General features: G+C 44.2%; 1 protein-coding gene across 1 annotated transcript in view; it reads right to left on the reverse strand.

The window, feature by feature from the left end:
• Nucleotides 1–1,343: 1,343 nt before the first annotated feature.
• HADHA (hydroxyacyl-CoA dehydrogenase trifunctional multienzyme complex subunit alpha) overlaps nucleotides 1,344–25,409 on the reverse strand; it is a 34,711-nt gene continuing 10,645 nt past the window's right edge. Inside the window, exons 2-20 of the mRNA XM_038751441.1 lie at nucleotides 21,803–21,844; nucleotides 21,637–21,707; nucleotides 19,615–19,748; nucleotides 18,850–18,988; nucleotides 17,498–17,617; nucleotides 16,449–16,551; nucleotides 16,017–16,139; nucleotides 15,585–15,703; nucleotides 13,448–13,504; nucleotides 12,409–12,518; nucleotides 8,106–8,240; nucleotides 6,520–6,691; nucleotides 5,724–5,810; nucleotides 5,011–5,151; nucleotides 4,579–4,647; nucleotides 3,296–3,491; nucleotides 2,714–2,828; nucleotides 1,968–2,113; nucleotides 1,344–1,876 (exon numbers count right to left, since the gene is read on the reverse strand). Of these exons, the coding sequence (XP_038607369.1) occupies nucleotides 1,731–1,876; nucleotides 1,968–2,113; nucleotides 2,714–2,828; nucleotides 3,296–3,491; nucleotides 4,579–4,647; nucleotides 5,011–5,151; nucleotides 5,724–5,810; nucleotides 6,520–6,691; nucleotides 8,106–8,240; nucleotides 12,409–12,518; nucleotides 13,448–13,504; nucleotides 15,585–15,703; nucleotides 16,017–16,139; nucleotides 16,449–16,551; nucleotides 17,498–17,617; nucleotides 18,850–18,988; nucleotides 19,615–19,748; nucleotides 21,637–21,707; nucleotides 21,803–21,844 (2,225 nt within the window). The 3' untranslated portion in view covers nucleotides 1,344–1,730. The remainder of the gene's footprint in view (nucleotides 1,877–1,967; nucleotides 2,114–2,713; nucleotides 2,829–3,295; nucleotides 3,492–4,578; nucleotides 4,648–5,010; nucleotides 5,152–5,723; nucleotides 5,811–6,519; nucleotides 6,692–8,105; nucleotides 8,241–12,408; nucleotides 12,519–13,447; nucleotides 13,505–15,584; nucleotides 15,704–16,016; nucleotides 16,140–16,448; nucleotides 16,552–17,497; nucleotides 17,618–18,849; nucleotides 18,989–19,614; nucleotides 19,749–21,636; nucleotides 21,708–21,802; nucleotides 21,845–25,409) is intronic.

The following is a 25,409-nucleotide window of genomic DNA, read 5'->3' on the forward strand; positions in this document are numbered from 1 at the left end:
GATCCCCCCTCCCCTGATCCATCTCCCTTCCTGGGCCCAAAGCTCTCCGAGTGGCTGCTCTCACTCGGGTTTTCTGATGGCTTTGGGAATGTTAGTGCCTTTAATCCACACAACGCCAGGGGCTCAAATGAAGAGTCCCCAGGAACAAGACAATATAGGAAGAATAAGGCCTGCTTTCACAACCCGGCTATATTCCTGGTACACATTCAAGATACAGAAAAAGGGTAGGAAGCAACTATGATTCACAAAACTACAGCACATCTGCTTGCCCCAGTGAGATGTTGCCAGAGTACAGCTAAGAAGGGGGTTGAGGCTCTTGCCACCCTCGGTAGGTAAGCCTGCTCCTCTGACTTGGGACTGCTCTCAAATGTCATCCCCATCCCAGCTGCAGGGATATGAACAGTGCTGAGCGCTTAGAACAGTGCTTGGCACATAGTAAGCGCTTAAAAAATGCCATCATCATCATCATCATCATCATCATCATATGAGGCTGGAAGGATTTCTAACCTCCTTCAGTGCCCCAACCTTCACTCCCAACCGAGAGCATGAGCACAAACTGATATAAACTCAGCAGGCAAGTGAAGATGGAATAAGTGGGATTCAGTGAACACTGAAGCAGGTAACTAACTTGGTATTTGGGTTGTCTCTTCTGGACTTAAGTGAGAGCAGCTTGGCCTAGTGGATAGAGCAGGGGCCAGAAAGTCAAAGGACCTGGGTTCTAATTGCGGCTCGGCTACTTGTCTGCTGCGTGACCCTGGAAAAGTCACCTAACTTCTCTGTGCCTTGGTTCCCTCACCTGTAAAACGGGGATTAAGACTGAGGTCCACGTGGGACATGGACTGTGTCCAACCTGATTAACTAGTATCAATCCTAGTGCAGTGCCAGGCACATAGTCAGTGCTAAACAAATAACATTTAAAAACAACAACAAAAAATCCTCCCATTTGCTTCAGTGTGCTTGGTCCTCACCCGACTCCCTTAGTGGGGCCTGGGACGGCATGACGGCTCTGCAGTAAGAAAAACTGAGGCAGCCCTGGAGAAGGGACCCAAGGTCAAGAAAGAAGGAACAAATACAGACGAGTCCCTTAAGCCCAGGATATTACTAATAACAGAATAGGTGTCTGTACATCCTAGTTCCAAGGCCTCATCCCCCTTGCGCAGCCCTTGTTCCCTGCAGCAGGAAGCCATCAAGTCTTCTGGAGTGTTAACCCATAACCTGATCCTTCCCCTCCAACCCCGAAGCTCAATTCCCGCTGTTTCCCAAAAAACAAGAGTGGATTTTCAGGCTAGAAAGGGACACGGGCAAAATAACACAAAAAACTCAGGGGAAGAAAAAGGCAGAGAGGCAATTAATAGTTGGGGTTTACTGTTAGACAAAGGGAGATTGCCCTGCGACACTTCAGGCTGAGAAGCAGGTAACGTGGCTCCTGGCTGGCCTGGCAAGAAGCCCCGAGGCAAGAGCACAAACGAGTTCCATTCCCTCTTCCGCCAGGAACTTCAGTAACCAGGGCACAGCCAAGCATCGCCAGGCCCCGCTTAGGGGTGGTTAACAACACCTAAGGCACTTCAAACTGGGCACATGGCTGCCACGCTGGAGTCCCGCTTCCTCTTGCCCCGCCGCCCCGGTTTGATTACTTGCAAATAAATCTACTCATCGTTCCGTCGGGAGTCTCGACCCGGGCCTCCGCCCTGCGGGCCGGTGCCCCGACTGAGCAGGGGTGCCAGCTCTGTTCACTGGTAAAACTTCTTGTCCGGGTTGTTGGCGTGGTCTACCAGCAGCTGACATGGGGTGAACTGTTTCCCGTACACGTTCTCATACTTCTTGAGTCGGTCCACAAGCTTCCGGGCACCGTACAGGTCTGTGAAACGGAAAGGACCTGGCCACGGAGCAGAGGGGAAAAGTTGAGAGGCTGACCACCAGGAGGGCTGCCCCTTCCCAACCAAACCATCAAGACAAAGAGCACCCACCTCCGAGACACGGCGGGAAGCCGAGCCCGAACACTGCCCCGATGTCTCCCTCCGCGGGCGTGGCCAGGATCCCCTCCTGGAGGCACATGGCCGCCTCGTTGACGAACCGCGTCACCAGTCGATACTGGATGTCTTCGTCAGTGGAGCTGTCGGTACAAAGGAGTCAGAGAGCCCGGCCACGGGGCTAGGAAAGATGGGGTGTTTAGCTAGTGAGGCCGAGGGCTTGGAGTGGCTTAGGACCCAGGGATCGCAGCAGAACCTTCAGCCCCACAGGAGAACTGTCCCTCTCCTGGGTTTTAGGACCAAGGAAGAACTCCTGCTACGTTACATCAAGAATCCTTCGTTTACCAGTGCCCCACACCTCGCCGCACCAGTGCAAAGGACGCGAGGCTCTCCACATCGGAAGGGGTTCAGAGGAGGCAAGCTTTCTGTGGCCATTTCCTACAGCCCCTCCCCAAAAAGCAGGGGCCCTGGCGTGGCTCTTGCTACTGCCCCGTGGTCTTCAGCTGCATCTCTGAGATGGGGGTCTTGGGGTTAGGAATTGGGAGCAAAATCAATCCATCAACGGTATTTGTGAGCGCTATGTTCAGAGCACCGCGCTAAGTGCTGGGCAGAGTAAAATATAATTAGTGGACACATTTCCTCCCTCTAACGAGCTTACAGTCTACAGGGGACTTCTCCCGTGTATGTCTGGCGGCCCGAGGAAACACCAGCCCGACTCTGCCCCTCCTCCCCCGGGGACTTACACCTCAGGTTGGGCCGAGATCTTCAACTGGGCCAGAATCTCATCCATGCCAGAATTCAAACTTCGGTTTTTAACGCCCTCCTGGTAGATATAAAAGCCTTTCCCAGCTTTGCGACCTGAGGCAGGGAAAGAGAGAGGATGAAGACGAGAATTAGTGGGATATGTTAGGTGGGTGTTGGCAGAGGCTTCCTGTTACTTCCTACCCTTGCCTAGTTTCCAGGGAGGCACCAATCTGGCACCTGTAACTTCTGAGGACAGAAAACGCCTCTTATGAGGGTGGAAAGAAAGTAGAAGCCCTGGGACCCCCTTCCTGAGACTTCAAGGAGAGCAGCAACCGTTGGGTTTGGCTCAGTGGACAGACTGTTTGGGTAAATCTTCTGCCTTCTGTGCCTCAGTTCCCTCACCTCTTCTCTCTGTCCAACCCGTACCTATAAGCCATGAAATTGCTAACAGAGTTCTCACTTAAACTTGAGGAACGGTTTGAAGGCTCAGGCAGTAAGGGAGACTCTTGAGCTGGCTGTCTGGTGAGTACTGGTGGAGAAACACATACTTGACCAGCCTCAGTTTCTCAGAAGCCACTCACCCAGGAAGCCTTTATTCACCATGAGCTTCAACAGTTCCGGGCTTCCGCCGCCAAACCGCTCCCCAAAGGCTTTGCCCAGCTCCTCTGACACGTGTCCGGCCACATCCACACCAACTTCATCCACCAGGGTGGCAGCACCCACAGGAAAGCCAAAGCCGGTGGTCAAGGAATCCAATTTCTTAGGCTCAACACCTTCCTACAAAGAGCGGGGGAGGGAACATCCATGGGTGAAGGCAGAAAAGAAACTCCAGGGAAGAACAGTATCTCAGCGGCACCTGCACAGGGGAGCACAAATCAAAGACCACAGGGGCGAGGGGGTGAGACTGACGCTCCCCACAAACCATGGTGGAGCCTGAACACCCACTTGGATTTCTGCCATCCCATGCTAGAGGCACATTCTCCAGTATCAGCTCCCACAGAATGAGCCCTGCCAACGGATATGAGCGGGGACATACAGGAATCCACGAGTCCCTAGTGTCTTCCTCCTCTTCCCCAGCCCAAACCCCTCCGGGGAAGGGGCAGGGCTGCAAGACAAATGTCGCTGTCCTGTCGATAAGGTAACTGCCAGATAACTGGCAGCTACGGTAGTCAGTTGGATTGAGTAATCCCAGATGATTACTGGGGTCTCGGGAGACAAGAGGCTTTGGTTTGACAAACGGGGCTCCCAATATTGATAAAGCCAGCCAATCTGGAGATTGCCAAGCATCAGGAGACTCCAGACCTCAGAGCCGATGGGATGCAGCTTTAGCCCCTTGGAGGAACCGGTACGGCAGACAGGGCTAAACAGAAGGACTCTATATGTTGCCAACTTGTACTTCCCGAGCGCTTAGTACAGTGCTCTGCACACAGTAAGCGCTCAATAGATATGACTGATTGATTGACCCTCCACTTCTGGGTCCACCCTACAGAGGTCAGAGTCTGGTCAGTTTAATCTCATTCCTGCTTGCCCTAGTAACAAATCAGCTCCTAGGGACCAGGCTGTTTGTCGAGCAACTTACCCAGGCAGAAATGAAAACTAGGAAGAGGAAACTAAGTGTTATGCAGGGTCTGGATGGATCGGAGAGGCAAGATGTTGACACTTCCCTCCAGGACTACCGAAAGGTGGGGTGGGAATGGGGGACAAGAAGGGAGACTAAATCCCGCTCATGTTCCCTGCTCTGCTGCTGTGGGCTGGGGCTCAGCCCGCTCATGGTGAGGCTGAGGAAAGGTCATTTTGGCTCAGGCTACCCCTCATCCCACCATTAAAGTAGGAGCTGCCACGGGCCCAGGGAGGCAACACAAACCTGCAGAACGCGGACAACTTCAGACATCATGGGGGCGAGGCACCTGGTGGTATAAAAGCCCGGCCCATCCTGCGGAGAGAAGATGGTCAAAGGTGATTCACTTGATGGCATTCTGTGCCTCAAACGATAACTCTTTCCATTTCAGAAAGTTGGAGAGCCATCCAACCTTCAAGAACATTCCCGAGACTTTCCTGTTCTTTAGAAGAGGCAGCGGCAACACCTTCTGCTTTTCACCACCTGGCAGGTGGCAGGGAATTCCCACGAGTCCCTGCCCCTCACAACTAGGTGGTGGTGACAGACAGGGGAGTGAAACACTAATTCTTCGTGAAGCAGATCTACAGATCTGTATTAAAGGGCTGCAACTGGGTGTTAGGGAGAGGGGACACTGGGAAGGGTCTAACCCTACCCACCGCTCTGGTACAGTCCTATTACCTTGACCACAATGATGACTTTGCCCTGATTGAGGCCAACTGCTACGGCGGAGGCAGTTGTGTCTTTGGAGGTTTTTTCTGTCGTGATGATCTCCAGTAGCTGCATCTTGTCCACTGGAGAGAAGTAGTGCATGCCAATAACCTTGCAGGGGAGAGAAAGGAAATATTGGAGAAATGTTTAACGATTAGGCTATTTATTAAGAGCTTACTCTCTACCAAAGTACCGTGCCAAATACGGGAGAAGACAGAAGACAAATGAGATCAGACACACCCTCTGTCCTACATGGTGTGCAGAATCTAACACGTAGGGAGAATAGGTATTTTATCTCCATTTTTCAGAGGAGGAAACTGAGGGCCAGAGAACTTAAGGACACTAAAGGGTGCTTGCAGGAATGGTTTGCCATCCCTGAGATTTACTCTTACATCTATGAGCAAACCATCTATCAACTCTAAAACTTCCCTTCTAATAACCCATTATTAGCTTCTTGTCCTCTCATTTAATAACATAAGGAATCACAACCACACTTCCTTCCATATAAATTTTTACTTGCAGAAATAGCTTCACCACCCTTTTGACACACTTACATTTCTCCCTACTTCCAATCGACTTGTGAGAGGCCTCTCCTGGCCCGCTCAGATGAAATCCAACATGCCCACTTACGAAATACACCTGGGTGCCTGAGGTTCGGCTTAGCTGGAAATTCAGAAACTCACCTTTTCAGGCCTTTTGCTGACAGCAGCAATTTCATTGATTGGGAGAGCAGATGTGTTACTGGCAAAGATACAGTGAGCAGGAATTACCTGACAAAAAAAACGAATAACATATACCACAGACATTAAAAATGCATATCGACAGAGTATTGGAGAGGAGATACAGAGTCTGAAGCAAAGCTAATCAATAAAAAACAGAAAAACCTCATCCCCGCCCCTCCATCTGTTCTGCTGACAGCACCAACCACTCAAGCGTCTGTCCAAGTGAAGACACATCACTTTTGTGCCTATCTAGAGTAACCGACATTCGAGTTCTTGGTCTGGAGACTAAAACGCACTTATAAATTCTGACTGGGGGAGGTTGAAGACTATTAGCAACTGCATATCTTTCTACCTGGGTAATTTGGGACCTTGAACGTTCCCCTACGTCTGAAAAGGGAGAACTCGCATATAGTTATAACCTGAGCCTAAGCTGATGGTTGGACAAAATGTTCCTGGGCAAATCGGCACCTGAGGCAATCCTTACTGCTACTTACATTTTGGGGATAACGTGAAAGGCAGATCATCTGAGTGTGAAGAGGAGCACACACCTACATATTTAAGGAAGGTTTACTGAGTTCAAAAGACTTTTTTTCCTCTGGAATTTGTCCGAACATCTGAACAGATGAGACACTGCACCAACAAACCCAGGACTTGGAATTTGTGCTCCAGACTAATATTGCTAAAAGGCTGCCATTCTTTCCATTCAAAAGGGGCTTTCTTCCCTCAGAGTTCAAGTAAGGGAGGCTGGGCTACTCACAGCTTCCACCTCCTTCAGCACTTTGTGCTTAATGTTGAGGTCCTCAAAGACAGCTTCGATCACCATATCTGCCTTCTCAAATCCCTGGTAGTCGAGCTGCCCGGTTAGGGTGCTGAAGATGGAGTCCCTTTCAAACGATGTCAGACTCTTCTTCTTCACTTTGTCATTTAACCTGGGAAGGCACATTCCCTGTTAGAATGACACCTATAGCCCCTGTTCAAGGCCATTTCAATTTGTCCTCTCAGTTCATGGGCTGCATGAACTTACTTTTACGCAGCACCCATATTCAGTGTGAGGACCCTTATTCTGCCAAAGGAAACTGGAGTACTTTACAAGAGCACTCGATGTTTATCATGTTAATCACTGCCAGCTCTGCCACTGATTACTCAATTCCCTCTATCTCAAAGTCCACTGTCTGTTTTGCCAGTAAATACATGGCACTGTTTAGTGGAAAAAAATGAAAGCCCAAGACTGCAACAGCTGCTAAGAAAGTCTCGTTGGAAATCCTACCAAATGGTTGTAAGCTATCTTGTCCATTACTTTTTAGGCAAATAACTGGCGATGGAAACACATTCGGGTTCCATCTCCGACCTCGATTTGGTGGGCCAAGTTTCACAGAGGGCAGAGACCAAGTGGGCACCCACAAGGTGCAGCATAAGAGGGGGCCCTGGGAGCAAGGCCAATGCTTCAAAACAGGGATGAAGAAGAGGGAATAGCAAAACTGTGGGTTAATGGAACAGTTTTGCCCAAATAAAGAAAAAGCAAACAAAAAAACAGTTGGTGGGGATGATCTTAAGCACAGATTTACATTTATGCTCTAACAAAAACCCACGTGACAATCGAAGATGAACCCTCAGGACACTGGCCCTATGATAAGGCCTGGCCATAAAGAATAGCGTATGTGCTGTCATGTATTTACCGGCAAGACAGTGGACTTTGAGGTAGAGGGAATTGAGTAGTCAATGGCAGAGCTGGGAGAGACCTCAAAAGTATTTCTCACATAACGAAGGAGAAAGAAATTCTTGCCAATTAATTTCACAGAGGTCTGATGGTGACAAAGTGGGCTTTGAAAATCTGGAAAGAAGGATGCATGTGCCCCAGCACCATGCTTTTGAGCTCCAACACCAGCTCCAGTCCAATTGGAGTTAGCCTGGGCAAGTCATTTCACCTCTCTGTGATCAGTTTCCTGTTTGTAAAGCTAGGTGAGGAGGAAGGCCCAAGGCCTTGGTACCATTATCCTATACAAACACACTGGTGGGTTCAGCTTGGTGGTCTCATTTCTGGAAAGGACAAGTGGCACTTTGATACATGTACACAAGTCAATCTCTCCTCCAGCACCCTCAGGGAAACCAAATCTCCCTTTTAAATAACAAGGTATGTTACTCCCCAAAATTCACAGGGTTATGTGGGTTGGCTAGGGAGTTACTTGGCAGTGGTTTGTCAGCATTTTGTTCAGATCCAGGCTAGCCCAAATACTGGGAAGGTGGAGTTGGAATATTTGAAAAATGCTCCCCCCCGCCAACTTTCAAGACTTAACAAAGCAAAGAAGAGGCAGGGCAGAGAGGGAACTCCACTCTCACACTTACCCTTTGAAGACTTGCTGCTGTCCTCTGCCCAGGCCTGTTAATGTGGTGTCTTTGAGAATGGTCTTCAACCCCTTATCCACGGAGACTTGAGCAATGCCAGCTCCCATGAGCCCTGCTCCAAGAATAGCCAGATGCCTACAAAGGGAGAGGCATGATACAACTTAACTCCTTCTGAACACAATGACTACCCTAGGACACTAGAGCGAAAAAAACCTCATGGACCAATCCAACTATGTCTTGTTTTCTAGCTGTAGATTTCAAGCTAACTAAAAGAACGTGGAACAAATTCAAGAAGAACTTTCTCAAACACTGGATTATCAGAATTTCCTCTCCTGAAAGTCTCCGCTAAAAAACCTTCATGGCCTTCTGAAAAAGAGCTTCTCTATGATCTTTCTGTATTGGGAGTTAGACTTGCAGTATTGAAAAAGACCTAAAGCTATGCACCACCAGGTCTCCACCTCACCCTTAGTTTGAAGGGCACAATCAAAACTAAGGCACTCATTCTGCTGGTTTGACCATGGGCCCTTTTCTGCTCAGACTGTCTTCCTGGTAATTTTCTAATTTGCCCTAGAACTAAGAAGCACATTCTGTTTCCACATATCGGGCTCATTCTGTGCAGAAGAAAACCCACAAAAACCACAGTCATGACTGTCATTTGTTTGGAATTATTTCTTCCTTTATCACATTGCTGAGCTACTTAAAGACAGAAAGACTTAGGTGTAATTTCTTGATATTATATTGCCCATCTCAGTTACAAACACACACACACACACACATACACACTCTCTCTCTCTCTCTCTCTCTTCAACTGTATGGGGCTTTTCCTTCTCCTTAAAAGGATAAGAGATACCACCTTACTGTGTGAGTATTAAATGAAGTAAAGAGCATTTTCAAGAGCATTTTTTTCCTTACCTTTTCATCACCAAAGCCTTAACAACAACAAAAAAGCAACTAAAAAAAAAAAAGCCCACATTCGGTGTCCTCAAATATTAACCATTAAGCTACAGAAACAAGAATTATTTTATCAAAGAGTAACAAATGATCCTGCTTCAACTCTGTCTTGAAAAAGTGGGGTTGTTTTTACTGATTTTCTGTCTTTAAAGCATGAGGGCCAAGCAGTGAACCCTATTTCTGTCATACCATACATACAAAAGTGGAGGAGGGCTGAATGATCAACTGTGACTAAGATATGATATGGGTCAAAGATGTCAGGATCAGCCAAGTGACTAAGAGCCATCTTTAAACCATCCATTTTCCAGAAAGTGTCAGGTGATAACACAAGGGTACATGTGCAGAGAAAGAGACCACCAATTTTAATTTCAAACCACAGATCTCTTTTTCACATAAATCCTGAGAAGTCCAAACATCAGTATTTTCAACTTACTGCAGGGAAACAAGTGTCACTGAAAAAGGTCTGACTAGAATTTGCAAAAACTCAGTTAAGTACTGAGAGGTGAAGATCCCCCTTTAAAAACATCCAGTAAGACCATTCCCACTGTGTCTCCCCCTAAAAGGAGACAAGGCTGCATTGGGGATGAAGAAGTAGGACGGTGCAAAATAAAGGAGGTACGAACAGGAAATCATGTTTTAAGGGGAAACAGCAGAGGCCTAGAGATGCTGTCAAATGAAAAAAGCACTGATGGTGGGAGGGAACTAGAGGTATTAACTTTCAGGAATTCTTTCATTTTCAATCTCAGATGGCCAACTGGGATCTTCAGCAGAAACACTCTGGATACAAAGATGGGTGAATGGAAAGACCCCAGCCATTTGAATCGGAAAATGTGGTTCTTGCTCACCAAGCTAGAAATGTAGGTCAGGATTCAGATTTTCCCCAGGGCTGTTCCAGGTAGCACACTCACACTCTACTCCTTGGGAGAGGTTAGGGTTAGTAATAATAATAATGATGATGATGGCTTACTATGTGTCTATGTGCAAAGCACTGTTCTAGACACTGGGGTGGTTACAAGGTGATCAGGTTGTCCCACGGTGGGTTCACGGCCTTAATCCTCAATTTACAGATGAGGTAACAGGCACAGAGAAGCTAAGTGACTTGCCCAAAGTCACACAGCTGACAATTGGCAGAGCTGGGATTTGAACCCATGACCTCTGACTCCAAAGCCCGTACTCTTTCCACTGAACCACCCTGCTTCTCTGGTTAGTGAAAACGCCCTTGGCTCCCTACAGAGATTAAGGGATAAGGTATGTGAAATGACACAAGGACAGCCAAATTCCCATCTATAGAGCATTGGCACATATTCTTTCTTTGTTTAAGCCATATAGTACTTATTAAACTGGGAAAGGTGATCAAATCACTTATTACTGGCTTATTATTATTGGCAAAACCCAGAACGGTGCAGAGACCTACAGAGCTAAAGGAAGGCCTACAAAGAGTGGAAATGATATTCCTCTTTAATGATGTAGCCTAAAAGAATGGCAAGATTGTGATGAAACAAGATTAGAAATTAAGCTAGAGAAGATGGTGCAAGACATAATGAGTGAGGAGGGGAAAGATAGTCGGATTATTAAGAGAGACTTTAAGTTTCTTTCCTCTCATCATGCAAATAAATTAAAGATCAACTCTGAACAATTTTGAGCACACACTGCTTGTGATGAGAAGCTAAGAAAGTCAAATCAGAGCAGAGAAAGAAATGAATAAGACATGGTGAAATATGCACAGCCTGAGAACATACACAATTCTAGAGGGACTAGTCCATTGTTTTTAAGAACTCACAGAAGAAAAGAGATACTGAGGATGGACAAAGAACAGTGAGTGGGTTTTTTGTTGGTATTTGTTAAGTGCTTTCTAAGCACTGGGGTGGATACAAGCTAATCAAGTTGGGTACAGTCCACGTCCCATATGGGGCTCACAGTCTGAATACCCCTTTTACAGATGAGGTAACTGAGGCACAGAGAAGTGACTTGCCCAAGGTCACACAGCAGACAAGTAGCCGAGCAGGGACTAGAATCCAGGTCCTGTGTTTTATCCACTAGGCCACACTGCTTCTCTCTCCTCCCATCCCCAACTCTCTTCTTTCCCTTTATCTCCCTCCCCACTTGCACTTTCTACCAAATTCAGGTACTGAGTTATTTCACCATTGAATTTCATCACCCGTCTGTCCTCTCGCCACCCCCACACCCAGCCATCACCACCACTTTTACCTTCTCAGTTAAAATGTCTCCAGAGGATGGACTTTTTTCCAATGGCCCTCTGAATTAGAACAGGCTACAAGATCCTTTGTAACCTTTCCCATTTTCTCTCACTACTCAGCTAAACACAACAGCAAAATAGAGCAAAAGTGAGCCATGCACGAAGTTTCACACAGTAAACTGGGAATTAGGTTTCCAGCCAAAGGAAAACAGCTTTTGCGTATGATAGTTTTTTTAGTAATTTGGGTTAAAGGTTGGGGATTAAAAAGCTTAAGATGCACTTTTCCTCTTATAATCAATCAATGTTATTTATCAAGGGCTTACTGTGTGCAGAGCACTATACTAAGCACTCGGTACAGTATAACAGAGTTGGTAGACACATTCTCTGACAACAAGGCACTTACAGTGTTGAGGGTATGTGAGGGCAACTGATGTCACTTTGCCTAACCTGATTAGCTTGCATCTACTCCAGTGCTTGGCACATAGTACAAACTTAAATACAAAAATAAAATAAAATTTTAGAAAAAGCAGGGAGAAGTGGAAAAGTGAGGAACTTGGTGATGGCATTAGGGAGGAGGAGTAGATTTTAATGAATGTAGGGAGAAGAAAGAATAGAACTGAATTAAAGAGGAATGAGTGATTCTGAACTGTGTCTGAAAGATGGAGGAAGGAAAAGTTTTAAGGTGGAAGAGGAACTCAGCTTGACCTTTGAGGATTCCACGAGCTTTTCTACGTTGTTTTATGACGAGAGCTAGATATTTGAGACAGCCTGCTAAGAGCTCAGGTATGGAAGAGGAACTCTGGGAGATATGAACATAGACATGGGACTCAAACCACAGGACCAGATCATCCAATAAGTGGATAGGAAGGAGTGAAGCCAAACCTAGGGGGGGCACACATTAAATGGAATAGATGACGAGAAACAACAACTGAAGGAGCTGCCCAAAAATATTAAAAAAAATAAGTTCAAGAAAAGGATTGTGTCCTGAAAGCCAAAGTTACGGATGGTTTCCCAAGGAAGGGTTAATGGTCAATTGCATTGAAGGCAGCATATAAATCCGGGAGAATTCAGGGAACGGGCCCTTGAACTTGGCCAAAAGGAGATCATTACACATCTTTAGAAGGCCTAGGCTTTGGACTAACACGTTGAACTTACTTGACATCCTTCTGAGGGGCCCCAAACTTATTCTTCTTGCACAGAACTTGACCAAGGTAGAGTCCAACCAAAGCTTTGGATTCGTTGGTCATTACAAGTTCGCCAAATTTCTGAAGGGGAGAGAAAGACAGGAAACACAAAAACACGTTACAATTCAGGTTTTAATTATGCAATTAAGTTTGCTCTCTGGCAGGATTTGTTCAATAAAGAATGATCTAAAATAGCTGTCCCAACTTCTAAGTGGTGCTACGGTCTATTTTCAGGAGAGCCCCTCTCCCCTTAAGTGTTTCTTATAGTAGCACTTCCAAGCCACTGCTTTCTAAATGATTTTACGTGCTAAGGAACTGGAATAGTCATTTGACTTCTCTTCTCCAGGAGCCTGAACTGATTATTTAAACCACAAATATTCAGGGAAGCCCAACCAAGCAGCATTTAGCACTTATTAAGGTGTTAGTGATCCAAGAATGAAGCTTCATTTTGCACCGTCGGAAGCAAGCTTCACCGCTGTTATTCCGGCCAGGTCCTCATTCTTGCATAAATATTTTGGCATCACCTTACTCTATCTGCCAATTATGCAGACTGCAGGTTCAGACAGGATGACCCAGCATTACCCTCAGTGGACTACTGCCTATACAAGTGTCCCAGAGGGCCTACTTTCAGCGACATTTTCTGTTCAACTTTCTGATTCCCACTCAGACAGATGGAGTATGTAAGCCGCACCACATCAGCTGGAAGCAAGTCTAACATCCAAGTTCATTCATTCACTCAATTGTATTTATTGAGCGCTTACTGTGTGGAGAGCACTGTACTAAGCGCTTGGCAAGTACAAGTTGGCAACATATAGAGATGGTCCCTACCCAACAACGGGCTCACAGTCTAGAAGGGGGAGACAGACAACAAAACAAAACATCCAGGTGCACTTTGGCAGAATTATTTTCCTTCCCTGTTACACAGTGGGTAAGCCTACTCAAACCTTAGCAATGCTCAGAAATGGTATTATAAGAGTAGAAAGGAAAAAGTCTCACAGTCCTAACTTTACCTGGGATTCCGATAAATACCCAGCATCATTCCCCTCTTCAAGTCCAGTCTTCACGACCTAAGAGACAAAATACCAATAATTTTATTTCTGATCTAGAATGATTGCCTGGTTCTAGAGGGCACTGAATGATTTTGCTCAAATGTCAACTTTGAAGACTAAGCCACTCATGGAAGGATAACCTTAAACCACACCACTGTTGTACCTTATATATGAGTTGGAGTGAAAGGGCAGAAGGTAGAACTTGGCTTCTTAGGGCTCATTTTATTTTGGAAACCACTTTTGAGGTTGTTCATTAGCCCAGGAGCTATTTGGCGAGGGAGAAAGGGAGAGATGTATGACCTGTGGCATACCTTTGATCCTGTGCTCTGGGAACCCAGGCAATTAATCAGTAATATTTATTAAGCGTGCACAAGGAAGGCACGCTCAAATTTTATGCAGGTGATTCGGAGAACACTACTGACTTAAAAAAGAAAACCCCGTGTCCTACACTCAAGGTCCTTAAAATCAAAAATGAGACAAAACCTGATCGGTAACTTTTATAGTTAGAGCAGGCCATCTAATTGGGGCAAAAAGGGAGGTTGTAACTGGAACAACAGAATAAAGCAGGATTTTAAAGGATAAAAGGGAAATGACTTGGCAGATAGCAGGAGGTACAGGTTGTTGCAAGTGCTGCCACAGACTGAACACTCATAAAGATGAAACAAGATGGTAACCATGAAACGGTGTGCCTGCCTGAAGTGAGGAGATGTGGGAGATAAAGTATTGAAAGAGAAATGTGTTCAATTGCTAGAAACAGGAGAAAGAACACTCAAAAAAATTCTCATCCAAGATTTTTTCCCATTCCTCACCTGCTTTTAGTACAAAAGTAAAAATGATGCTAGGGATCAAGCTGCTACTGAATGCAATGCATCGTACTATGGGCCTGAAAAGTACAACAGAAGCAAGAGAGACATTCCCTGCCTGCAAGGAGTTTACACACCAATGGGGAAGACAAAAAAATATTCATGAGCACTAGAATCAGAATAAATAAAATTGAATGTTCAGTCATTCGGAAGGGCTGGAGATGGGTATAAATAAAAACAGGAGTGAATCTGAGGAACATGTAAAGGGAGCAGAGTTATGAGAAGCAACTTGGCCTCATGGAAAGAACATGGGCCTGGGAGTTAGAGGACCTGGGTTCTAATCCAGGCTCCATGACTTGCCTGCTGTGTGACCTTGGGCAAGTCACAACTTCTCTGTGCTTCAATCAGTTTCCTCATCTGTAAAATTGGGATTCAATATTTATTTTTCCTCCTATTTATATTGTGAGCCCTGTATGGGACCAGGGACTGGTTCAACCTGATCATTTTGTATCTACCTCATTGCTTAAAACTGTGCTTGGCACATAGTACCTGCTTAACAAATATTACAATAACCACAGTAGCAGTAGTTAGAGAGCAGGAGACAGCTGAAAAGGAGGAGAAAAAGGAGGGGGAGAGGCAGAGTGGCTGGGAGAGGCAGCATGGTTCAGTGGAAAGAGCACGGGCTTGGGAGTCAGAGGTCACGGGTTCTAATCCCGACTCCACCACGTGTCTGCTGCGTGACCTTGGGCAAGTCACTTAACTTCTCTGAGCCTCAGTTACTTCATCTGTAAAAATGGGGATTAAGGCTGTGAGCCCCACGTGGGACAACCAGATCACCTTGTATCCCCCCAGTGCTTAGAACAGTGCTTGGCACATAGTAAGCGCTTAACAAATGCCATCATTATTATCATTATTATTATGGATGAGAAGATGAGGGAGACACCATGGAAAGTTCATGACTGATGATTTCTATTTTACTGATAAAGTAGTTGGCAAGATCACTGGGGTCAGGGAGGATGGTGGCAGCAGTCCTTCATTACACTGAAACTAAAAGCACATCCAACAAAATCACAAGTACTCACAAGGTATAAGCACCCTTTAATGAGAGAACTGATTTAGCTGAGAAATGTTTTGGAGGGGAACTGGTTATTCCATCTGCTCTTAAAATTACACAAGAAGTCACACCATACTTCTGGCACCTCCTGAAGGAAAGGGAGCACACACCGTCCGGAACGGTACCCAGATAAAGCACTGCTGATACCCTGGAATAATGAAAATTGGGAAAGAGAACTCACATCAATGATCTTCAGGGGAGCAGGATACAGTCCTTTGGTCTGCTTTCTAACTTTTTCTTCCACTCTTTTGTAGATCTGTTGCCTGACAAATGGAATCGTCATGGCGTAGGATGTCACCTCTGCAGAGGAAAAATGCTTTCAGGGGCCAGTCAGCAAGAGCCAGTTCTCTCCTATCCGCGCTTTCTGTAAATTGCAATAATACTGAGAACCTCCAACTTTTTTTTACAAGAGAATTTCTCTCCTTTGTTAAGGCACAGTGATACTCCCAACACCGGCACTTTTCAGTCAGATTGAGGAAACAGGCTGTGCCTCTGGGAAAAGACGTCCACATCTTTTCTTGTTTTCCTCTTAGAGACTATACTGACACATTACGGTTTAGTTCCTTCACTCAGTTTAAATGGGAATAAGTCACAGTGCCACAGGAATACTCACTCTCCACCAGACTCTTGCTCCTCTTCGCAGAAACCTTTTTATCAGCTAGGTCTTTAGCAAAGGTAACGGCTACTTCTTCAAGGTATTCAATTGTCCTTTCCTCTGGAGTTTTCAAACCTGGTCCTGTAAATACATACTAAGATTATAATGTAGGAAGAAGGTTTGTCCCAATATGAGACAGACCCAACGTGAACTAAACAGGCTAGCAGGGAGAAAAGGGAGGAGCTGAACTTCACCTGCCATCAATGCAAGGAATGGTCACTTTGGACAGATATCAAACACAGACACCTTCCTTGGGTTTACGAGTACCCATCTTATTATCTAAGGAAGGTCAAAGACATGCTCCATCAATACAGAGGAGCTGTTTGTTCCCTTAGTTCTCTCAAAAGCCCAAATCTGGGACGCTGTGGATCTTGCACGCTGAATTCTTACCCAGAGGCTCCACCAATTGGTCAACAAGTCCCATCTTCTTTGCTCTGTCAGCACGAATGTTCCTACCAGTAAGCATCATATCAAAGGCAGCAGGGACACCCACCTGGAAACAACATTCAAGAGTTGAGGGGGCTTGGAAAATAGCAGATGAAACACTACAGTCAGACATTAAGTTGGATGTTATATGGGGTTTTTTTTGTCACTGATTTATCATACCAGAAAATACCACGGTGTCTCTCCCAGCGATTGACAACCTTTGCCATCCAGCCCAGCACACTCCTTCAGGGGCCTTCAGGCCACCCCAGGGTGCTATGTAAACTTTCAAGAACTTATTGGACAGGGCAGGTAAAGAAAGGAAGGGGAATGTGTGTGGAAAAAACAACCACCATCAAAAAATCCTATAGGTGTTTGTTCTCTGAGTGGCTTGATGACTTGCGACATAGCTTCTTTGGGAGAGGGTAGAGAGAAGTTGGGGAAGATAAAGCGATACCTGCTTCCCCCCCGCTCAACATCAAAAACAAAAATTAAGTCCATTCTTGGCCCAGTCAGGTGTAGGCCTGGGTCCAAGGTGCAGCTCTGTTATAGTCCCAGTGAGTTCCACAGCTTCCACGTCTAACTCTGCTTCCAAGTTCTTCAGAACTGAACAGTTAGCATGCTCCCCACTGACTTCAAGCTATACTATTTGAAAAGGTGTAATACAGATATTCCACAGTTAAAGGGTAAGTGGAATTCAGGGACAGTACAATGGAGGAGGTTACCACCAAAGACAGCTTGGAGTGGTTGACTTGTACCTGCTATGGATGTCTGTTGGCTTTACAATTCTAGAAAAATCATTAATTTCTTGCCTTTCCATACTGGGAAACTGGCACACCAAAAAGAGGAAAAAAAAAATCAAATGACTTGTCTAAGGAAGAAGGGGAAATGGAAGGGGAGGGAAGAGTTTGATCCTGAACCATCAACCCACAAGTTTGTGCTTCCGCACTGTCTGGAAGATAGGCAAGCACACTCTCTTCTGAATGGCAGTATGGTCTTTAAGAGCCTTAACTTACCAACTTTGGGAGCCGCTGTGTGCCTCCTGCCCCTGGCAACATCCCCAGTAGCACTTCAGGAGTACCCAATACAGTCTTTTTGTCTTTTGTTGCTATTCTGTACTGGCAGGCAATGGCAAGCTTCAAAACACATAGAGGAAAGAAGAAGGTTAGTGCACATAACTCTGCAGCAATTTGAATTTTTAACTTCAGAAAAAAATGGAGCGGGCCTGTTCACCAGATTCTAACTTGGAAGCTGCAGTCAAATACTTACAAAAGCCGCTCACAAAAATTGGAGAAAAAATTGCAGTAATGGGATAAATCTGAGCAAAGGAAACATTTAGTATCAGGAAGCCACCATGTCTATAAAACTCACAGCTTCCCTAATTAGAACTTATGAGGATTTACAGGCAAAATGCTACATACTGAAGGAGAATTTGGCTTTCCAAACTAAAGCCACAAAAAAATTGCTATTTGTTAAACTCTTGAGTAACAAGGACATTTTTAAAAGTCACTGCACACACACACCAACCTAAGTGGGGGATAAACTTTGATTTAGTCTGGGGGCAAACTGAACCCCAGAATTTGAATCCATGCAAGGTTCTAAGTAGTAAAAGTATTACTTAGTACAATATTTTTTTAGCTAAAGCTTCTGCGTATTAAAGTAGAAGACAAGTCCGGGGTCTCAAAGAGGAAACAAATCTGCAACACTGTACGAGCCTAACTGTAAGATTACGTAACCAACTGCTGGGGGGATTACAGCAGATGAGTTCTCTGCAGCAGAGGGAATTCTACCTGAAAGTTTCAGACTGTACGCTTAGCCTGAAGCCCACTTACTAGGTCCCCATTCTGAACAGGCAGCTGACAATGCTAAAGCTTGTCAATAGTTTAATATTAAAGATGCTGGTTTTCCTCTTAGAGTAGTTAAATAATCTGGGTACTTCTAATATATATCTGAACTCTATATAGAGTGATGCTGCTAATTCTGACTCTGAATAATGACCCTTCTGTGATCCAAAGGAATTATTCCTGAGTTGGCCTATTTTTTGTATTTGTATTTTTTTTTTGGTATTTGTTAAACGCCTCCTGTGTGTTACGCACTGTTCTAAGTGCTGGGTTACATTAAAGTTTATCAGGTTGGCACAGTACCTCTCCCACATGGGTCTCACCGTTTAAATTGGCGGAAAGAGGATCGAATCTCCATTTTATAGATGAGGTAACAGGCACACAGAAGAAGTGACTTGCTCAAGGTCACACAGCAGGTAAGCTGGATGAACCAGGGTTCCTCTACGCTTCTTATGTCAGGAAGTGCATCATCTTTCTCATAACACTGGCCTGAAATAAGGTTTACTAGCCGTGATGCAAGACCATACCTCCAGGCCTCCTCCGAAGCAGGATCCACTGATGGCAGCCACAATGGGCTTCGGAGACTTTTCAAGCTTCTCCAGCATTTGCTGTCCTTCCTGAGATAACTGGGTTACTTCGCGAGGACTCTTACAAGCTGATAGCATGCTGCAATTTCCAAGAAAAGCAGGAAACAGAAATTAATGCTTAGTAAAAGGCACATAAACCCACATGTTCCCAAACTAAAAAAATCAGTCAGTAATGACCAAAACTATAAGTAGACTTCAGTAACTAGCAGCTGTTCTCCATGTACTCAAATAAATCCCCAGTCCCAGAACTTGAAATGGGACTGCCAGTTTCATCTTTGGTTTTTTAACAGACCAATAAAGCCCTGTAACAAGAAGATTTTCTGGAGAGCATATCAGCCCGTTAAAGGGAAACATTTTACCACTTGGGAAATTATGCTACACCTAGAAGCAATAAAAGATTCTCAAAAGTCAAGAGTTGTTCAGGAAGAGAGAAACCTAAATGCATCTATGATAATATGACCAATGACAATATATTTTAATAGTGCTGAGAAAAACTAGAATCTATTCTTAGATAAATGTCCATTAGCTTTATTTGCTAGTATTGTTACCACTCTTGGTACTTTAACTGTAGGGACATTGGTTAAAAGTAATAGTAGTAATATTTTTTCAAAAAAACCCTACTTACAAGAGTGGAAGCCTTCTTTACACCTGAAGAAATGTATCAATGCAAACCATAAGGGAGAGTTCCCAATCTTTAAAACTTACTTGATATCAGCACCAGCAATAAAGCAGCCTGGCTTTGCTGAAATAAGGACTGCACTTCTGATGGCTTCACTGGCCCAAATTTCATTCATTACTTGTATGAACTCCGATGTCAGCTCTTTGTTCAGAGTGTTTACCTGTCAAAAGCAAGCACACAGAAAAACGGTCAAAGTTCAGCTTCAAAATAGTAAGGACTTATGTCCTACAGAGATTACCTATTAATACTTGGAAAGCAGGCAATGCAATACAAAACCACTTTCTGCTTCAGGACTCTGTTCCTGAGCTAAAAACTTTGTACCCATAGTAGTTCAATTTGCATGCCCTTGTATAGTAAATAAATGCACAAGGCTTACTAAATCCTTCATGCACAAGGGTGAGGAGGGTGGGGCTGAAAGTACCATTGCATGTAATGATATTAGCAACAACAACTGGGCTATTTGGTAAGCACTTACTATATGCCAAGCACAGTACTAAGCACTGGGGTAGAAAACATGATAATTAGCCCTAAACAACATATACAGAAAAACTGCCCTTTGGTTTATGGTTGCAGTTGTAATTTGCAGGACTGGCACTTTTTACAATTCTACCTCTAAGACCCATGTCCAAAGAGAGGGACTCCATCTCTAATTGTCAGGTTGGTCTGACTGCCACTTATTTCCCAATAGCTTCTAACTATGCGATGCCACTGGAAGAGAACTTCCGTATGCCCACAAAACATTTCTTCTGACCCATTTCAACTCACCCGCTTATTAAAAAAAAACTATAAGTAGGGGCCAGACAGAAACTGAGTTCCTTTTTAATGGAAGTTGACACTGTGCATCTATTTTTAGAATAGATACCTCAAATCCATTTTCAAATTTTAATGATGAAAGAGCCTGAAGTGCAATTTGATGATTCCGCTACCTGTACTTTGTAAAATGTCTCTTCTCAGTCTAGTTCCCTGTATGAAGGGTTCTTTGGTTACCTGACTTCAAAATTGGCATGATACGTTGAAGCCTTGCACCATAAGGCTCAGTTAGGCTTAAGGCTAAGAGAAGCAGCATGGCTCAGTGGAAAGAGCACGGACTTAGGAGTTGGCAGACGTGGGTTCTAATCCCAGCTCTGCCTCTTGTCTGCTGCGTGACCTTGGGAAAGCCACTTAACTTTTCTGTCCCTCAGTTACCTCATCTGTAAAATGGGGATTATGACTGTGAGCCCCATGTGGGGCAACCTGATTACCTTGTCTCTACCCCAGCACTTAGAACAGTGCTTGGCACAGTGTAAGCGCTTAGCAAATACCTTAATAATTATAATTATTTCAAGACTATAAAATCATGTGCACTCTATGGACTTTCAAAAATATTCCTCCTTCCTCATAAACAGCCAAGTGAAAGGGCCCCCAGACTTCTCTACCCCCCAGTGAAATTACCAAATCATCCTTTTTTATCATCATCTCACTGGAGACAATCACATCCACCTTCTTCAAGGAGATTTCACACCACAAGTGATTTTCCCATACCAGTTGCATCTACCCTAGCTTATCCTTGAAAGGATACCCACTCCTTGCCTCTTCCTCAACTAAGCCCCCGATTACCAGAACTGGCTCCTTCCTGCTTATTTTAAACCAGCTGGGTCTCCATTGTCTCCTTCCTTATTCTTCTCATCGTCACTTAGACATTCCTAATTCTCTCAGGAAGGAAGTCTGAAGCAAATGGTGGTTTACTGGGACTCCCCCCATATCACTCACGAGCCAGATTCCAGCTTGATTCTGTCTGGGTGTGGGTCTAGTCTAAGACTGGTCTAGTTATCTCATCTGGAAAGGTACTGGAGAGACAAATAGGACCAAACTCTTGAGCCAGGCCTTCCTTTCAACCTCCAATGTAATGCTGGTTCAGTGTGGGCTTCAAAGGCTGGGATCCAAATATCATTAAACATCAAACAAAACAAAAGAACAGCTGTTCACATGTCTCAATTCTGCATCACTAGGTGGAGTGAATGAAAAAACTGTAATGTAGTGAAATAGCATCAAGTTAGTCAAACAAGTACCTTTGAATTAGGGGAGTTGATTCGGACCACGGCCACATCCCCCTTGACGGCATAGTTAATATGGGTTCTGGCTAGAAACAGAAAGGAAATATTGATTATAAACACATTTTCTGCTAAGCCATTCTGCAAGAAAAATGTAAAGTATAACAAGTTTTGGAAAACTTACATAGTAAAGTAGAAGACTGAGTAAAGTTTCGGGAGACATAACCTACAAAAAAAATAAGTATTAAAGTTAAATACCAATGAAAAACAGTAAACTAAAAACTTTTCTATAGCACTGGAAATGTAAGATGTTGCTCTGACTTAAATGATAGAAAATCCACAATGTAAATAGGCTCACAAGGGAATACCTAGTCATACCGTGCTGCTTCACTAATGTCAGCTATCTGGCCGTGGGATCATTTCTACAATTAAGCAGTAAATTACCAGCAAAGTGACGAGCTATTTGACCTAGCAGGGCAGTGGGATCAAGGCTGTCTCCATTATATAAATGTCAAATCAAGCTGAATTAAATGGCCACTAAAATTAGACATCTAATACCAAATACTGGTTTTTTTTTAAAAAAAAAACTCTCAACAAGTATGATCACAGATCTGTTTTGCCACAAAAAAAGAGTTCCAATAAACTGGGTGGATCAAGTGCAATTTATGAACATTAACAACCAGTAGCCACATTATATTTCCCCATACGTACAGCAAGAAGAAAGAGCTAGTCAATGGCAGCTTGATAATTAAACCCAGTTTCAATCCAGCTACCAAAAAAAACAAATCAAGTTGCATGACTTTGGACTTTAAGCTGAATACAGTTAGCTCTTCTAGAATGAGGGGGTTGTGTTGCCAAGATCCGCTCTTTCCTCTCCATCCAAACCGCTACCCTGCTCGTTCAAGCTCTCATCCTATCCCGTCGGGATTACTGTATCAGCCTCCTCTCCGATCTCCCATCCTCCTGTCTCTCCCCACTTCAATCCATACTTCACGCCGCTGCCCGGATTCTCTTTGTCCAGAAGCGCTCTGGGCATGTTACTCCCCTCCTCAAAAATCTCCAGTGGCTACCAATCAACCTAAGCATCAGGCAGAAACTCCTCACCCTCGGCTCCCAGGCTGTCCATCACCTCTCCCCCTCCTACCTCACCTCCCTTCTCTTCTTCTACAGCCCAGCCCGCACCCTCCGCTCCTCTGCCACTAATCTCCTCACCATGCCTCGTTCTCGCCCGTTCCTGCCTTCGACCCCCGGCCCATGTCATTCCCCTGGCCTGGAATGCCCTCCCTCCCCATATCCAAGCTAGCTTTCTTCCTCCCTTCAAGGTCCTACAGAGAGCTCACCTCCTCCAGGAGGCCTTCCCAGACTGAGCCCCCTCCTTCCTCTCCCTCTCCTCCCCCTCTCCATCCCCCCGCCTTACCTCTTTCCCTTCCCCACAGCACCTGTATATATGTATATATGTTTGTACGTATTTATTACTCTATTTATTTACTTTACTTGTACATATTTATTCTATTTATTTTATTTTGTTAATTTGTTTTGTTTTGTTGTCCGTTTCCCCCTTCTAGACCGTTAGCCCGCTGTTGGGTAGGGACTGTCTCTAGATGTTGCCAACTTGCACTTCCCAAGCGCTTAGTGCAGTGCTCTGCACACAGTAAGCGCTCAATAAATACAATTGAATGAATGAATGAATGAATGAAAGAGCTTGCATTAGAGAAAGCATGTGCTGTAGTACTTCCATCCTGTCCAAAGCCAGGCACATGCAAAAAACCATTTCTTCCAATATTTTTGATTCTATGCTGACGCATACTGGGGGGTAGAGGGGAACGTTCTCTGATTCCCAAATAAGTTCTACCCAAAAATGCATGATGTAAGCATACATTATTGAGGAACCGTCTGTATTCCCACTTGTTATGAGATTAAAATTTACATGAGGAGAAAAATTTTAAAAACTTTAAGGCATTAATATTATGGCAAAAATTGCATTTGGAGTACCTGTTCTGACGCACATTTAGTACGCTAGTGTTCCAAACTACATTGAATATACAGGCACTCAAGAACTGTTATTTGCCTTCTGCCACAAGAAAGGGAGAAAAGAAGTATTTAAATCTTCCAACTACAGTAGCTCCAAACCCAAAATAGGAGGCCTACTTTAATAGGAGGTCACACTTGTTTCTTACACTGTGAGCTCTCTACAGGGACAGGGACCATGACAAATTCCCACCCTTATATTGTCTCCCAGAGCCTAGAAGACTTAATAAATACTATTACTACTCCTACTTAGCCCATATACATTGTTCATTAAAGTTGGTTCTCTCTTACTAAATCCTGGGAAACCTGCAGCAGTAAATCCACAAATGATAATGCACTTGCACTGTGAAAACAGAAATGGAGGCACATCAAAGTGAAGCCAACTACAGTAAAACTCTTCTTTTGTACAAAATCTTCCCATATAACCAAGTCCCCAAAACAGGTCACTTCAGTTTTATTAAGATTACTTCCCCTTTGATGACTAAGGTGGTTCTGCCTACACTAGTCAAAGCATTTACCAATATTGGCATCAATTTAGAGATCTACCAAGCAGGAGATTCTATGTATATAAAATATATATCTATAATGTTGCATGTTAAATAGCAAGGGGCAGAAAAGGTACATTATCATATTTTAATGATCCCAAATATGCAAGAGATGGTCAGTGAAATCCCCATGGATACAGTCTCAACATCATCGATGAACCAAAGACCAACTCCATCAAAAATTGTTTGTAATTCTACTTTGCTATTGCTTATATTGTCATAAAATGTACTGATGGTTTTATATCTCATATTACTCCGATCTTTGCTCATTATAACAGCATGCACTTTTGCCAAGTACTAAGGAATTACTGACTGGGGTAACTGAAGTACAGCGGTTAATCTGGGATAGTTTAATCGAATTGGAAGATTTTCAATAGTGTTTTTAAGGGAAGTGACATAACTTTGGTGAACTTTGGTGAAAACTAAAAGGGAATTTCAAACAGAGGGAATGATATGTACTATAGTATTTTGAGTCATGAAAGTCATGAGGGAGGAGGAGATATGCAATTTTGAAGCGGGAGATAAGGACAGTTAAAATTAAGGACAGAACAGAAAACAGTTAATTAAGCCTTTTTAAGCTCAGGACATTTGTGAGAGTACAATACAATATAGTTGATAGACATTTTCCCTGACCACAAAGGGTTTAGAGTCTAGAAGGAGAGAAAGATATTAAAATAAATTAGGATATGTACATAACTGCTGTGGGGACTGAGGGTGGGGTGACTACAAAGTGCTTAAAGGGTACAGATCCAAGCACAAAGGTGATGTAGAAGGGAGAGGGAGTTGAGAAAATGAAGGTTGAGTTGGAGAAGGCATCTTGGAGCTGTGGGCAGGGATAGTCACTGTTTATTGCTGCATTGTTCTTTCCCAAGTGCTTAGTACAGTGCTCTGAAAATGGTAAAAGCTTAATATGATTGAATGAATGACTGATGTGTCCAAAATATGCCAATCTAAGTTGAATCAGTTACACAGCTCTAATGCAAATTTATGGTTCCATAGATAACCACCTTTTAGATATGGCATTCATATGAAAAGTGAACAACAGGCTTTGAACCTTATTTAGAATTTTTTGAATATTTTTAAAATGCCAAGTGACATAACGATAAATTTAAGCATGTAACAACCCATCTCTGAAAACTGACACTCGGGAGAGAAGAATGTCGAATCCTCCTCGGTGAGTGATCAAGTAATTAATAGTAATAAGAAGAAGTAGCTACA

This window comes from Tachyglossus aculeatus, chromosome 9 (assembly GCF_015852505.1).
Source record: "Tachyglossus aculeatus isolate mTacAcu1 chromosome 9, mTacAcu1.pri, whole genome shotgun sequence".
NCBI classification, from domain to species: Eukaryota; Metazoa; Chordata; class Mammalia; order Monotremata; family Tachyglossidae; genus Tachyglossus; species Tachyglossus aculeatus.